Consider the following 16,179-nt stretch of genomic DNA (forward strand, 5'->3'; position numbering starts at 1 on the left):
CTATTTTCTTTTTCGCTCGCAACTTTACTGTGCATATGACAATAAACACTTGGAATTGAGTTGAATTTAAAAATAGACACTCCATTCTATCCATTATCTGCACCGCTTATCACAGAAACATCGAGTTCAGTCTGAAACAAGATACAGGGAAAATATATAGCCGGAGTAGCTCACCGAAGTCGTTGTGTTCAATAATAATGTGCAACCATGGTCCTCTTATATCCGTGAGTGTAGTAAATCCAGGATAAGGCACATGGTCAGCTTTTGAAAAAAATAAAGGCTTTTAGGTGCGCCTTATAGTGCGGAAAATACGGTACATTATTTTTAACGGGAAAAATGATTTTGGTGATCGAACAAATCGGTTTTCGAACAGGGTTCTGGAACGGATTATGGTCGAGAACCGAGGTTCCACTCTATTTTGTCGTTGAGTTATTGTCTTTGTTTTGTTGTTGAGTTATTGTTTTTGTTCTCTTTTTTATTTGAATGTTTGAATAAAAATTTCATTCATTCATTCATTCATTCTTTGGCCGAATGAGTGCTTGGTAAAATCATTTGTTTGGTCATGTGTCACGCTTCACACCCACTGGCCAGTAATGTCTGGTCCTGGGCCAGATTCCAGGCAGGTAGCCTATTATTCAAGCATCTTTTATTGCCTGCACTCAGATTCATGTTACTTGCTCTGCTGTGGAGGAGCCACACTTGAAAGGGACAGAAGAGTCACCCGATCCGAGCCAATGTGCCTCCGCTAACCCCTATCTCGTTGAGCAGGCACCGGGGGCGCCTTTGACTCCCCGCCACCTCAATAATACCATTGTCCCGACAGACACGCCGAGAAACGCACCCACTCGCGCAGCATCTCCGAGCAAGAAGGAAGCCACTGTTGCCATTTTGTCTCTCCAGTCAATTACACAGGCATAACTGCTGCAGACAGATGCTTATCCTGCAACAAATATGACACCCGCGATTAAAAACAATGATAAATGTCAATTGCATTTGCCGGTCGGCTGCGGAATTGTTGCGAAAATGCGCTCTGTGCTTCAGTGCTATATTTTGTGTGTTTAAGGTTTATAGAATAGAATATAATATAATAGAATAGGGCAGCACGGCGGCGCAGTGGTTAGCGCGTGTGCGGCATAGTTCTGAGGTCGTGGGAACCTCCTGAGTGGGTTCAAATCCAGCTCCCGGCCTTACTGTGCGGAGTTTGTATGTTCTCCCCGTGCTTGCGTGGGTTTCCTCCGGGCACTCCGGTTTCCTCCCACATTCCAAAAACATGCATTTCAGGTGAATTGGCCGGTCCAAATTGTCCCTAGGTGTGACTGAGCAAGTGAGTTGTCTGTCCCCGTGTGCCCTGCGATTGGCTGGCAACCAGTCCAGGGTGTCCCCTGCCCACTGCCCGATGATTGCTGGGATGGGCTCCAGCATCCCCGCGACCCTACTGAGGATAAGCGGTGCAGCTGATGAGATGAGATAATAGAATAGAATGTACAGTGGAACCTCGGTTCTCGACCATAATCCGTTCCATTTCTTTGTACGAAAACCGATTTGTTCGATCACCGAAATCATTTTTCCCATTAAAAATAAAGTAAATCTTTTTAATCCGTTCCAACACCCTGAATGTTTATCTTGAACATTTAACGTAAAGCTAACCCAGGCTAATCGTACGTTCGCGTTAGCGTAATCTTCCGTACGAAAGATGACGCTAACATGAACGTGTAAAAATAAAAAAGATCAGGTCGTTTACACGTCATTTAGCACCTGGGTCCCCACAACGAGTGGTGAGCGGTTAAAGGATAAAGAAAAGAATTATGAATAGGATTTCTTACCGGTCGGAAGAAGCCATGCTGTACGACCAAATAAGATCATCGAGTGCTGGTGGAAAACATCGAAGCGCACAGGGAGCGCTGTTGCTGTTTTTTGCGGAAACGTGGCTCACGTTTAGCATTCCGGACGCTAACGTGTAGCCACCCGGAGCTACCCGGAGCAATCCAGCTTCAGCGTCGCTATACAGAGACACGAAAGCCTACGGGAATCGAAAAGGAGACGGACTCGCTAACACGAGGTGGTGTATCCCTGGATTTTCACAAAGAAAAGATTTCCATCTGCCGCAGGGATGTCGAACTTTTGGACTAGCGTGACGTCATCCACTCCGCTACAAGCACCCCTAGGGCATCATGTTAATCTGTAAATAAACAACGGGGTAGACTGCTGGAAGTGTGAATTTCTCTACGGGGATGAATAAAGTATCTATCTATCTCTCTATCTCCCTATCTATCTCTCTATCTCTCTATATATCTCTCTATCTATCTATCTATCTCTCTATCTGTCTATCTATTCCTGAAAGAAGGGAAACTCGCACACCTTCATATTTTGCTATTATTTCTTTCTTAAATGCAATAGTTGTACGCACTACTCCTCTTTTTTCACCTGTAGCAACTTTGCTGCTTGCACCGACCTTCTTCCGAGGCACAATTAGGGGTTAAAACACTCCCTTCACCGCTTTCGAAAAACGAAAACAGAAAAGGAGTGCGCGTTGCCGTGACAACAGTTCTTCACGAGGGGTGGGGGCAATCTACACTCGTACGCCGCTCAGCGTCGCCCCTAGCGTACCGGCGTTCGAACTTTGAACAAAAAGCGAAGCAAGAATTTCTCGAAATTTTTGGTCGAGAACCGATTTGTTCGAACTGAGAGGCGTTCGAAAACCCAGGTTCCACTGTACCTTTATTGTCATTGTTACAACATGGGTTGAATATATTGTGACAACGAAATTGGGCATGACACTCCAGTTTCACACATTCACAGTGAGGTAAAGAAACCAAGAAGATAAGGAACAGAGAAGATAAGGTTATAAAACAAGGAGTATAAGGTTATAGTTATAATTGACACAATATTTACACAAAGAAATGACGGTATGTAGGATGTTACATACAGTTGGTATCGTAAGGGTTTGTGCAATTATGCATTTGGTGCAAAAAAATAGTCAACATTGTGCAAGGTGAGCAATAAGCATAGTACAATCAACATTGTGCAAGAAACATAGGCATGAGTACCATTTTACGTTCGTATGAGGTAGTATTTTTACCTTAAGTTAAGGCACGAATAAGTAACCTGTATCGTTTTGTACGAAAAAATAAACATTTCATGAAATAATATGCTCTGTAAAGATAAAGTTGAGTTTAACTTACTTTTGGAAGTTAGGCTTCAAGAGTTAAGCGACTTCCCCCTCCGTGGTAAAAATTGGCCAAATGAAAACAATCCAACCATTTTTTTGTGTCAGGTGGGCAGGGTTGGGTAGGGTTACTTTACCTGGATTACTTTCAATGACTTTTGGATTACGCCAATACCAAATATGCTAATAAAGACAAAAGAAACTAAATATGAATCAAATGATGACTCACAACACGTGGTAAGCTTTCTCTCCTGGCTTTGATCTCCGGCAAAACGAACATCAAATGCGACGGAAACAAAATGAAAATAAATCCAAACAGCTTGCCAACATCATTTTACTCCCCAAGCCTGCACAAAATGGAGTCATTTTATTCATATTTAGTTTCTTTTGTCTTTTATTAGCATATTTGGTATTGGAGTAATCCAAAAGTAATTGAAAGTAATCAAGTTAAAGTAACCTTACCCAACCCTGGTTACAACGTGGGTTGAATATATTGTGACAACGAAATTGTACGTGGCACTCAAGTTCCACATTTTACAGTGAGGATAAAGACAACAAAGATATAAAGGAACAAAGAAGATGCTTGTACTGTCCTTGTTGCATAGGCTTTGTTTACCTCCGGAGGGGGATGTATGAGGGGGTGAGGGACAGACAGAGATGGCCTGATCCAACTACATGTTTGATCTTACTGTACACGCGGTCCAGTGTTTTTTCCCTAATTGCTCAGTCCACGTATTGAATGTATAACGTATAGAAGTATGTTTAAGGCTCGAATAAGCAACCTGTATTGTTTTGTACTAAAAAAATAAACATTTCATGAAATAATATGCTCTATAAAGATAAAGTTTAGTTTAACTTACTTTTGGAAGATAGGCTTCAAGAGTTAAGCGACTTCCTCCTCCGTGGTAAAAAGTGGCCAAAAGAAAGCGATCCAACCATTTTTTGTGTCAGCTGGGCAACTGGTTGCCAGCCAATCGCAGGGCACACAGGGACAGACAATTCAATCGCTCATTCACACCTAGGGACAATTTGAACCGGCCAATTAACCTGACATGCATGTTTTTGGAATGTGGGAGGAAACCGGAGTGCCCGGAGGAAACCCACGCAAGCGCGGGGAGAACTGTAAAGTAGGCTTAAATGTATTTGCTCAAAGGGGTGTATTCTTCAATCAGTTTCATGGTCCCTTTTGGCGTTACCTAGTCTTCCTGTCTTTGTTTCTCACCCAAGGCTGTCCAGGGGGATGGTCTTTTTCTTTTTGTCTCAGTACTTTTCCACCCTTGTGACTTCAATAAAACACAGAGGCAGAAGGTGGGAGGATCAGAAGGAGTTTGGCCAGCGAGTCGAAAGCTCCCTTCTCCAACTGCAGTTGTAAAAATACAAAACAAGTCTTTGCCTGAGTTTCCTTCTACGGTTAGCCAATCTTTTTTTTTTTAGCTCTCCCACAATACAGTGGTCGTTTTAGACCCAACAAAAACATACAAACTCCACACAGGAGGTTCGATGTCACGACCTCAGAACTGTGCAACACAGGCACTAACCACTGCTCTACCGTGCTGCCCCCTACTATAAACTATATCAGGTATTTGTTTTTGTCACTTACTAATGGTAATATCTCGACTTTTCCGCAGCTGAAGATTGTTGAACTACCCGGTAAGACTTCGATCTGCAGCCTGTTACCAAATTCCAAATATGGAATGCTCATGTGCATCAAGCTATGGCAGGTGAGTGCCTATTTGTTCCCAAGTAGAGTTCTAACACACCGTTATCATACATATGGTCAGGGTTGGGTAGGGTTACTTGAACTGGATTACTTTCAATGACTTTTGGATGACTCCAATACCAAATATGCTAATAAAAGACAAAAGAAACCAAATATGAATAAATTGACAAAATTTTGTGCAGGCTTGGGGAGTAACGGAATCCATGGAACGGCAAAAAATGATGTTGGCAAGCTGTTTGGATTGATTTTCATTTTGTTTCTGTCACATTTGATGTTCGTTTTGCCGGAGATCAAAGAGATCAAAGCCAGGAGAGAAAGCTTACCACGTGTTGTGAGTCATCATTTTATTCATATTTAGTTTCTTTTGTCTTTTATTAGCATATTTGCTATTGGAGTCATCCAAAAGTCATTGAAGTAATCCGGTTAAAGTAACCTTCCCCAACCCTGTTGGTTAGAATCCAATGACAAAAGACGTGGCAAATCATTTAGAGCACAGGTGTCAAGCAGGCGGCCCGTGGGCCGAATCAGGCCCGATAAGGGATTGAAGCCGGCCCGTGAGAGACACTCAGAGAAGCGCAAGAGAAAGACAAGCTGCAGGTTGAAATATGTCAACTTGATGTTGCCAAAGCCAGGTGCCTCGAACAAAGACACTGTACTTGTATTTATTTCTCTCTCTCTCTTTCTCTCTCTCTCTCTTTCTTTCTTTCTTTCTTTCTCTCTATCTTTCTTTCTTTCTTTCTCTCTTTCTTACTTTCTTACTCTCTTTATTTCCCTCTCTCTTTCTTTCTCTTTTTCTTTCTTTCTTTTTCTCTCTCTCTCTTTCTTTCTCTTTTTCTTTCTTTCTTTTTCTCTCTCTCTCTCTTTCTTTTTTTCTTTCTTTCTCTCTTTCTTTCTTTCTTTCTTCTCTTTCTTTCTTTTTTTCTATCTTTCTTTCTCTCTCCCTTTTTCTTTCTTTTAACCTCTTTTGCTCTAACTTCCTTTTTTCCTTTTCTCTCTTTTCTCTTTCTCTCTTCATACCCCTTGTGCTTTCTTTTCTCTTTTCTCTCCTTCTGTCTTTCTATTTCTCTTTGGATTTCTTTCTTCCTCTCCCTTTCTTTTCCCCCTCTCTCACGACTTTTTATCTTTTGTTTCTCACGCTCTCTCCCTCTCTTCTTCTTTCTTTGTCCCGCCCTCTCTCATTTTCCTTCCCTCTCTCTCTTATACCTTTATCTCTCTTTTTCTTTCTCTTTAATCTACTAGTCTGGCCCCCGACAGAATGTTTGTTCTATCATGTGGCCCCCGAGTTCAAATGAGTTGGACACCCCTGATTTAGAGCTTGACAGCTCGTCCTCTACCATTTTACCAAGTGTCTTCTTCTCAGCTAGCTAAGTCCCAACACTGTAATTATTGTTTGGAACGGCCATAGATCGGCCTGCAGCTGTACATCCAATCTGAGCCTAGCAAAACTTTGCTTTCTGTTTCATAAATTAACGAGTCACCCTAATTATTTTTATGTGGAATAAGAAATGCCTGTTTTAGAAATATATAGTCGTATGCAAAAGTTTGGGCACCCCTGATCATTTTCAAGATTTTTTTTTATAAATGATTGGTTGTTCGGATCAGCAATTTCAGTTAAATATATCAAATAGCAGACAAACACAGTGATATCCGAGAAGTAAAATTAAGTAAATAGGATTTACAGAAAAGTAGGCAGGTGCAGAAAAATGACATCAATATTCAGTAGATCCTCCTTTTGCAGAAATAATAGCCTCTAAACGCTTCCTAAGCTTCCCATGAGGGTCTGGATTCTGGTTGAAGATATTTTGGACCATTCCTCTTTACAAAACATCTCCACTTCAGTCAGGTTTAATGGTTTCCGAGCATGGACGGCCCGCTTTAAATCACACCAAAGATTTTCAATAATACTCAGGTCTGGGGACTGAGATGGCCATTCCAGAACATTGTCCTTGTTTCTCTGCCTAAGTAGAATTTCGGCAGTGTTCGGGGTTGTTGTGTAGTTGAAGTATCCAGCCCCGGCACAACTTCAGCTTTGTCACTGATTCTATAACATTGTTCGCAAGAATCTGCTGATACTGACTGGAATCCATGCGACCTTCAACTTGAACAAGATTGCCAGTACCTGCACTGGCCACACAGTCCCACAGCATGATGGAACCACCAGCAAATTTCACTGTGGGTAGCAAGTGTTTGTCTTGGAATGCTGTGTTCTTCTTCCACCATGCATACCGCTCCTTGTTATAACCAAATAACTCCATTTTAGTTTCATCAGTACACAGCACCTTATTCCAAAATGAAGCCGGCTTGTCCAAATGTGTTTTGGCATACCTGTTTGTGGCATGTGCGCAGAAAAGGTTCTTGCCGCATTACTCTCCCATACAGCATCTCCTTGTTCAAAGTGTTCTGAAGAGTTGAACGATGCGCAGTGACACCATCTGCGGCAAGATCATGTTGTAGGTCTTCCTAGCTGGTCTGTAGGTTGAGTTTGACTGTTTTCACCATCCTGCGCCTCTGCTTATCTGAGATTTTTCTTGGCCTGACACTCCGGGCCCGTAACTAGGACTGTGCCTGTGGCCTTCCATTTCCTCACTATGTTCCTCACAGTGGAAATTGACAGCTCAAATCTCTCAGCTAGCTTTTTGTATCCTTCCCCTAAACCAAGATGTTGAACAATCTTTGTTTTCGGGTCATTTGACAGTTGTTTTGAGGCTCCCATGTTGCTACTCTTCAGAGAATATGCAAAAAGGAGAACAACTTGAAACCGGCCGCCTTAAATACCCTTTCTCATGATTGGCTTCAACTGTGTATGTAGGTCATGGGTCAATGAGCTTACCAATAAAATGTTGTGTTCCAATAATTAGTGCTAAAAGTATTCAAATCAATAAAACAATAAGGGTGCCCAAATTTATGCACCTGCCTACTTTTGTTTAAGTACCGTACCTAAAAGTCTTTTTTTTTTTTAAAGGCTGACCATGCGCCTTATAATACAGTGCGCCTTATATATGGCTCAATATTAAATCGCAAGGTCTCGCAACTTACGCAACAGCCGCCGACTCGATTTTCCCCTGAACGTGGAGTCGTCTGCGGTGTATGCTGGGATTTATATACCGGCGTTTCATTGGCTAACCAATGTGTCAATCATCATTTGAATCGATCGCTATTGGCTAAAGTTATTCGGAGCCTCGGATAGGCTAGAGGGCCGAAACAAACCCTGCAATTGGCCGAAAAAGATGTGTCAATCATCCGTTAAATCGATCGCTATTGGCTGAAGTTATTCGGAGCCTCGGATTGGCTAGAGGGCCAAAACAAAGCCTGCAATTGGCCGAAAAAGACGACTGAATAGCAAGCTTGCTAAACTACGCCATAAAGAAACATGTTTCATTAGTCTGTATTTGTAAACATTTTGCTCTCCTGGATTTACTACACTCACGGTTGTAAGAAGACCATGATTGCGTATCATTATTGAACGTGAGAACTTAGGTGAGCTATGCGGCTTTATATTTTCCCGGTATCTTGTTTTAGAACGATCTTGATGTTGCCGTGATGAGTTGAGTGAATTAAACTCAATTCCAAGTGTTTATTGTCATATGCACAGTAAAGTTGCGAGCGAAAAAGAAAATAGAAACTAAGGAATGGTTGGCATTTCTTGAATTCCAAGACTTTAACCTTCCGAATGATATTTGAAACGATGCATTTGAGTGACATCGTACGGACACCGCATCCGCACGTGTCTACGACACGTATTTGCTTCTTTGCAAGCTTTGGGAATGTTAAGGGGGTAAGAAGTTGGACTGAACCATCTGACTGTTTTGTCCACGTTCCCATTGTAGCGCCTTATAATCCGGTGCGCCTTATCTATGAAAGATATAGGACCAAAAACTATTTTTTCGGGGTGCGCCCTACAACCCGGTGCGCCTCATAGTGCGGAAAATACGGTATTCAAATCAATAAAACAATAAGGGTGCCCAAATTTATGCACCTGCCTACTTTTGTTTCAGTAATTATTGCACTCTTTCTGTAAATCCTTCTTTTCACTTCTCAAATTTCAATGTGTTTGTCTGCTATATGATATATTATCTGAAATTGCTGATCCAAACAAACAATGATTTATAAAGGAATATCTTGAAAATGATCAGAGGTGCCCAAACTTTTGCATACGACTGTAAATATATACCCTATATTTTAAATTTGATTATAAACTGGGATTGTTTTTTTTTCTTTCAACATTTATTTACCTAGTTTGACTGCTAAAGTTATTTTAGCATCTGATTTATGACTCTAAACTACTGCAACGCTGAATGCCAGGAAGCATAATGATCAATTATGATAATAAATTATATAATGGTGTCATGGAGGACATGCCACCATCTAGCCTTCAAGCCCAAAGCCCCCGGTGATTATAAATCCTTCCTGGCTGTCGCTTTGCAAAGATGCCGCATATTTCTTTCCATGCGGCTGCAGACAAAGCTCGCGTGCATATTTGTGAGACGACGTTTTTGTGTCGAAGGACCTTTTGTCGCGGGGAACTCGAGCAGAAAATTCGGAAATGTGTGTCGGCCATAGAAAAAGAGTACGGTAATCCGTAACTTAATACAGTTGTTAGCAGAATTACTGCCACAAGTTATTGAATGAATTATAACAGTAATTCGTGTGTGAATTGCATAGAAATGAAATACCGTAAATTCCGGACTATAAGCCGCTACTTTTTCCCCTAACTTTCAACCCTGCGGCTTATACAGTGATGCGGCCAATTTATGTCATTTTTCTAACGGCTGCTAGCGGAGCTCGAGTATTGCTACCATTAACTGCCCTGTCAAAGCTATATTATTATTATTAAAGCTTCGAAAACTCTCTCGTTGTACCGTCTTTCTTTGTAAATATGTGTAACCCATGTGTAATATGTATTTGCAACTGTATATTTTTGTAATGTATTTATTTTAGACACTTATTCTGATATGTTTTGCACGGGTGAACGAAAAATGAGGGGCGGAACAAACGCGGGGTGCCGAGTTTAAGTGGGGACCGCTAAAGGTGAGGGACAGACAAGGAACGAAAAGGGGGTAAAAAGTTGGTTAAAGAAAAAGGAGTTGCGTGAGTAAATGTGTTCATCTGATATATTTTTCCCACCCTTACCTTTGGAAATATACACTTTTTTCCTTGGATTACTTTCAACAGCACCCGGACTCTGCAGGTCCGCATCAAACCTTAAGTACCGGTATCATTTCCCGTTCATTTTGCCGGCTGTGATTTTTGGACTGTGGACTTTAATGAAGGACATTTAGTTTCAATCGCGGGAATTGAAGTCGGGTTTGGGTTTATTTTGTGTTTGAATGTGGGCGCATGCGGCTTATATACAGGTGCGGCTTGTGTATGTACAAAATCGGTTTTCCTCTTAAAATGTGGTGGGTGCGGCTTATAATCAGGTGCGCTCCATAGTCCGGAATTTACGGTACATTCGATTTTGTGAAAATGATTATTTCATTACACAGACGCTGCCCTACTTACAAACGTGAATTGAATTTGTTTTGTAAGTTGCTTCAGTGCTATATTTTGTATGTTCCTGGCCAGATGTTTATCACTCTCAGCTCATCACTTTGATGCCTCAGAGCCACGACAACATCATGGCTCGCCACGATGGTAAACTAACTGTGAGTCGTTTGGTTCTTTATGATTTATGTCGGAACCGGAAGTAGCCGGGCAAAATGATGTCTTGGTGTTACTTGACTGAATTGAAAATACCGTGTATAGAACTTTTGTTTACAATTGGTGGAAAGAGTGATGGGTGTAGTCCAATGTTCCCTCTAAGCTGCTTGTATGCGCAATTGCGCACCGCCCGGAGCTTTTCCGCGCACAAGAAAATCTAGCCAGCTCACAAAAATCAGGGCTCGAAATAGCTAATTAAAAAGCGAATTAAGTCAAAGTTACAGTGCATGAAGGTAAAAATACACGGGTTCCCCTGACGCTGAGATCTAAATGCGGTATTTTGAAGTCGAGTCGAAGTAGAACAAAGTTGAGGAAAGTCAGTAGAATTTTTCGAGAACCGGCTTCTTCGGCTCGGCTCACTAAAAGGAACCGGGTCTTTCGGGTCCTAAACGGCTCTTCAGGTTGTTTTTGCTTCTTTCATCCCTATATGACCAAATATTATGTAGAATTATGCCAAAAATGACTTAAAAGAAGGGGGAATAGAACGAGGAGAAAACAATATATCAAAATGAAAAAGTAGTGAAAAGCTGAGAAAAAAAGAAACAAAAGGAAGAGAAAAAAAACGTTTTGAAAAAAAGACAAGAAACGTAGGAAAAAAGTAAATAGAGAACAAAAAGAAAAAAGTAACAGCTCGGAAAAAATAAACACAAAACGTACATTATCTGTATTTATATTATTATTTTTTTTCTCGAAATTGGAATCAAACGTTTGCTTTATTCCAATTTCGAAATCTTTGTTCGGTTTGGAAATTTCGGAATTTCCGTTAGTTTGGCAATTTGCATACTCGGCAGCCAATCATAAGCCTGCATCAAATAACTTTATGCTTCCGAACTTTCCCGAGCGTTGTAAGGTGGCGCATCTGCATATCATTTTCCAAAGTAGATGCGAAGAGAACACAAGAAAAATGGAGAAGTGGTTAGGAATCAAGCCAAAACCTCAGCCCCAGAAGAAAGATTCAAAAGAAGCTAACAAAATTGATGACGGTAACAAAACGTGAAAGTACATTAAAAGCATCGTGGAAAGAGGAGTTCACGTGGCTTGGGAGTAACGGAATACATGGAACGGCAAAAATGAGGTTGGCGAGCTGTTTGGATTGATTTTCATTTTGTTTCTGTCGCATTTGATGTTCGTTTTGCCGGAGATCAAAGAGATCAAAGCCAGGAGAGAAAGCTTACCACGTGTTGTGAGTCATCATTTGATTCATATTCAGTTCCTTTTTTCTTTTATTAGCATATTTGCTATTGGAGTCATCCAAAAGTAACTGAAAGTAATCCAGTTAAAGTAACCCTACCCAACCCTGGTTATAAGAACATTTATAATAAACTTAATTTTAAAGAGTTGTTCTGTTATATAATCCGATTATCATTCCTTAGTACTTTGCAATATATATATTTTTTTTTTTTACAATGAGTCGTCTTATTGCGTTTCAAGTTGGGAAAAACAACTATACGGAGAGAGACAGAGACAAAGACAGACAGAGAGAGAGAAAGAAAAGAAACTAAATATGAATAAAATTACTAAAATTTTGTGCAGGCTTGGGGAGTAACCGAATACACGGAACGGCAAAAATGATGTTGGCAAGCTGTTTGAATTTATTTTCATTTTCGTTTTGCCGGAGATCAAAGAGATCAAAGCCAGGAGAGAAAGCTTACCACGTGTTGTGAGTCATCATTTTATTCATGTTTAGTTTATTTTGTCTTTTTTTAGCATATTTGCTATTGGAGTAATCCAAAAGTCATTGAAAGTAATCCAGTTAAAGTAACCCTACCCAACCCTGTTGGTTAGAATCCAATGACAAAAGACGTGGCACATCATTTAGAGCACAGGTGTCAAGCAGGCGGCCCGCGGGCCGAATCAGGCCCGATAAGGGATTGAATCCGGCCCGCCAGACAACACTCAGAGAAGCGCAGGAGAAAAGCAAGCTGCAGGTTGAAATATGTCCACTTGATGTTGCCAAAGCCAGGTGCCTCTCACAAAGACACTGTACTTGTATTGATTTCTCTCTTTCTTTCTTTTTCTTTCTCTTTCTTTCTTTCTTTCTCTCTTTCTTTCTTTCTTTCTTTCTCTCTTTCTCTCTTTCTTTCTTTCTTTCTCTCTTTCTCTCTTTCTTTCTCTCTCTTTCTTTCTCACTCTCTTTCTTTCTTTTTCTCGTTCTTTCTTTTCGTCTTTCTTTCATTTTCTATTTCTTTCTTTCTTTCTTTTTCTCTTTCTTTCTTTTTCTCCTTATTTCTCTCTCTTTTTCTTTATTTTAACCTCTTTTGCTCTAACTTCCTTTTTTCCTTTTCTCTCTTTTCTCTTTCTTCATACCCTTCGTGCTTTCTTTTCTCTTTTCTCTCCTTCTGTCTTTCTATTTCTCTTTGGATTTCTTTCTTCCTCTCCGTTTCTCTTCCCCCTCTCTCACGGCTTTTTATCTTTTGTTTCTCACGCTCTCTCCCTCTCTTCTTCTTTCTTTGTCCCGCCCTCTCTCCTTTTCCCTCCCTCTCTCTCTTATACCTTTTTCTCTCTTTTTCTTTCTCTTTAATCTACTAGTCTGGCCCCCAGACAGAATGTTTGTTCTCTAATGTGGCCCCCGAGTTAAAATGAGTTTGACACCCCTGATTTAGAGCTTTACAGCTCGTCCTCCATCCATTTAAAGAAACCCTACCCAAACGTGTCTATACATTACTGATATCTAATAAATAAATAAAAAGTGTTTCTACTTCATGGGTTTTGACCATCGCAGGACTTTTTGGGAACGGCATGAAAAAGAAGGGGTTACCGTATTTTCCGCACTATAAGGCGCACCGGGTTATAGGGCGCACCCCGAAAAAATGGTTTTTGGTCCTATATTTGACATACATAGGACGCACCGGATTATAAGGCGCTACAATGGGAACGTGGACAAAACAGTCAGATGGTTCAGTCCAACTTATTACCCCCTTAACATTCTCAAAGCTTGCAAAGACGCAAATACGTGTCAAGAACACGTGCGGATGCGGTGTCCGTACGATGTCACTCAAACGCATCGTTCCAAATATCATTCGGAAGCTTAAAGTCTTGGGATTCAGGAAATGCCAACCATTCCTTAGTTTCTATTTTCTTTTTCGCTCGCAACTTTACTGTGCATATGACAATAAACACTCGGAATTGAGTTGAATTTAAAAATAGACACTCCATTCCATCCATTATCTGCACCGCTTATCACAGAAACATCGAGTTCAGTCTGAAACAAGATACAGGGATAATATATAGCCGGAGTAGCTCACCGAAGTCGTTGTGTTCAATAATAATGTGAAGCCGTGGTCCTCTTATATCCGTGAGTTTAGTAAATCCAGGAGAATAAAATATTTACAAATACAGTATAGTAAAAAATGCTTTCTCTATGCCGTAGACAACCAAACTTTCTATTCACATTCATCTTTTTCGGCCAATTGCAGGCTTTGTTTCGCCCCTTTAGCCTATGCGAGGCTGTAAATGATAAAAAGGATCCGCCCCCTGACCTCCGAATAACTTTAGCCAATAGTGATCGATTCAAATGATGATTGACACATTGGTTAGCCAATGAAACGCCGGTAAATAAATCCCAGCATACACCGCGGACGACTTCGCGTTCGGGGGAAAATCGAGTTGGCGGCTGCTTGCCTTAGTTGCAAGACTTTGCGACTTAATATCGATCCATATATAAGGCGCACTGTATTATAAGGCGCATGGTCAGCTTTTGAAAAAAATAAAGGCTTTTAGGTGCGCCTTATAGTGCGGAGAATACGGTATATCAAGTGAATCTTGTTGCCAACATTGTACTTCCACTCAAAAATGGGATTAAATACAGTTGTGTATCGTGCAACCGACTCAATAAGCCCCCAAAAATGTTAATATTATGCGACAAAATATATCGGGAAATTAAAAAAAAGTGGAAATCTTGTGAAAGAATTGTCGTAAATAACAAATGACGTTTGTAGGCCGTACAACCTTTGCAATAGTACATTTCATTCAAAAGTGAATTATTTTTTTTGCAAAATTTAAAGTGACATCAAGTTTTGGACATGTTTGATAATGACTTAGTTGCCACGCTTGGGATTGCCGTCGCTCACTGTTGTTTCAAGCGTCGCTCACCGACTCTGCGTGAACGCTCACAGACCCGTAAGGAAAATGACAGGGAACATTGGTCCAGACCCCGGTGGCAAGCAGGGGCCACTGTTTCTCACTTGTTTTTATTTGTTTTCTTAATCTTGTGGTGTTTGTCCCGCCCGGCGTGTTTGGAGTGTATACATGACTCTGTCATTTGTTTAAAGGTTCAAGAAGGGAAATCTATTAAAGGAGAGGAGGACTTGAAGATGGAGGAAATGATTTTCCTCTGGCACATATGGAAAACATTTGAAAGTCTTCTTGTTGCTGGGGAAATACAATTTTTCTAACGCTTGAAACAACAGCGAGCAACGGCAATCCCAAGTGTGGCAACTGAGTCATTATCAAACAGATGGCAAGACTGAGGAGATCATTTCTTCCTCATGCCATGAGGCTCTTGAACTCCACCCGGGGGAGTGAAAGCCCACATAAAACCCCACCCCCACATTTGCACATGACCCTATTTTTATTACGATGTGTATTTTACGTAGCACTATTTAAATACTCTTTAGCAAAACGTTAGATTGGGTATTTTTGTATTCTATATCTTTTATTTTATTTCTCAACACAAGGATACTGTTGGAAGTGTGAATTTCCCTATGGGGATGAATAAAGTCTGTCTCTCTCTCTCTCTCTCTGTCTCTCTCTCTGTCTCTCTTTCTCTTTCTCTCTCTGTCTCTCTCTCTGTCTCTCTCTGTCTTTCTCTCTCTCTCTCTCTCTGTCTCTCTCTCTCTCTCTCTCTCTTGCTCGCTCGCCCATTTGCTCTCTCTCTATCTCTCCCTTCCTTTCTGTCTCTCTCTCTCTCCCTCACTCTCTGTCTCTCTCTCCCTCCCTCTCTGTCTGTCTGTCTGTATCTCTGTCTCTGTCTGTCTCTGTCTCTCTCTGTCTTTGTCTCTCGCTCTCTCTGTCTCTCTGTCTCTTTTCCTCTCTGTCTCTCTCTGTCTTTCTCTCTTGCTCGCTCGCTCATTTGCTCTCTCTCTCTCTCTCGCTCTCTCTCTCCCTCCCTCTCTGTCTCTCTCTCTTGCTTGCTCGCTCACTCATTCGCTCTCTTTCTCTCTCTCCCTCCCTTTCTGTCTCTCTCTCTCTCCCTCTCTGTCTCTCTGTCTGTCTGTCTGTATCTCTGTCTGTCTCTCTGTCTTTTTCTCTCGCTCTCTCTGTCTCTCTGTCTCTTTCTCTATCTCTGTCTCTCTGTCTCTCTCTCTGTCTCTCTCTATCTCTCTCTCTCTTGCTCGCTCGCTCATTCTCTCTCTCTCTCTCTCCCTCCCTCTCTGTCTCTCTCTCTCTCTCCCTCCCTCTCTGTCTCTCTCTCTCTCTGTCTGTGTCTGTCTCTCTCTCTGTCTTTGTCTCTCGCTCTCTCTGTCTCTGTCTTTCTCTGTCATTGTGTCTCTCTGTCTCTGTCTCTTGTTGTCTCCCTCTACCTCTCTGCTTCTCCTTTTCTTTCTTTTTGTCTTTCTCACTCTCTCCCTGTCTCTCATTTGATATCTTTCAC

The 16,179-nt window shown here is 41.3% G+C and overlaps 1 protein-coding gene across 1 annotated transcript in view; it reads left to right on the plus strand.

Moving 5' to 3' along the window:
• The window catches only part of gnb1l (guanine nucleotide binding protein (G protein), beta polypeptide 1-like), a 68,380-nt gene that overhangs the window by 31,623 nt on the left and 20,578 nt on the right, over positions 1-16,179 (plus strand). The window contains exon 6 of the mRNA XM_088335247.1: positions 4,795-4,887. Within this exon, the coding sequence (XP_088191373.1) occupies positions 4,795-4,887 (93 nt within the window). The remainder of the gene's footprint in view (positions 1-4,794; positions 4,888-16,179) is intronic.

Source organism: Urocampus carinirostris, chromosome 5 (assembly GCF_059441175.1).
Source record: "Urocampus carinirostris isolate Australia breed hairy pipefish chromosome 5, RoL_Ucar_1.0, whole genome shotgun sequence".
NCBI lineage: Eukaryota > Metazoa > Chordata > Actinopteri > Syngnathiformes > Syngnathidae > Urocampus > Urocampus carinirostris.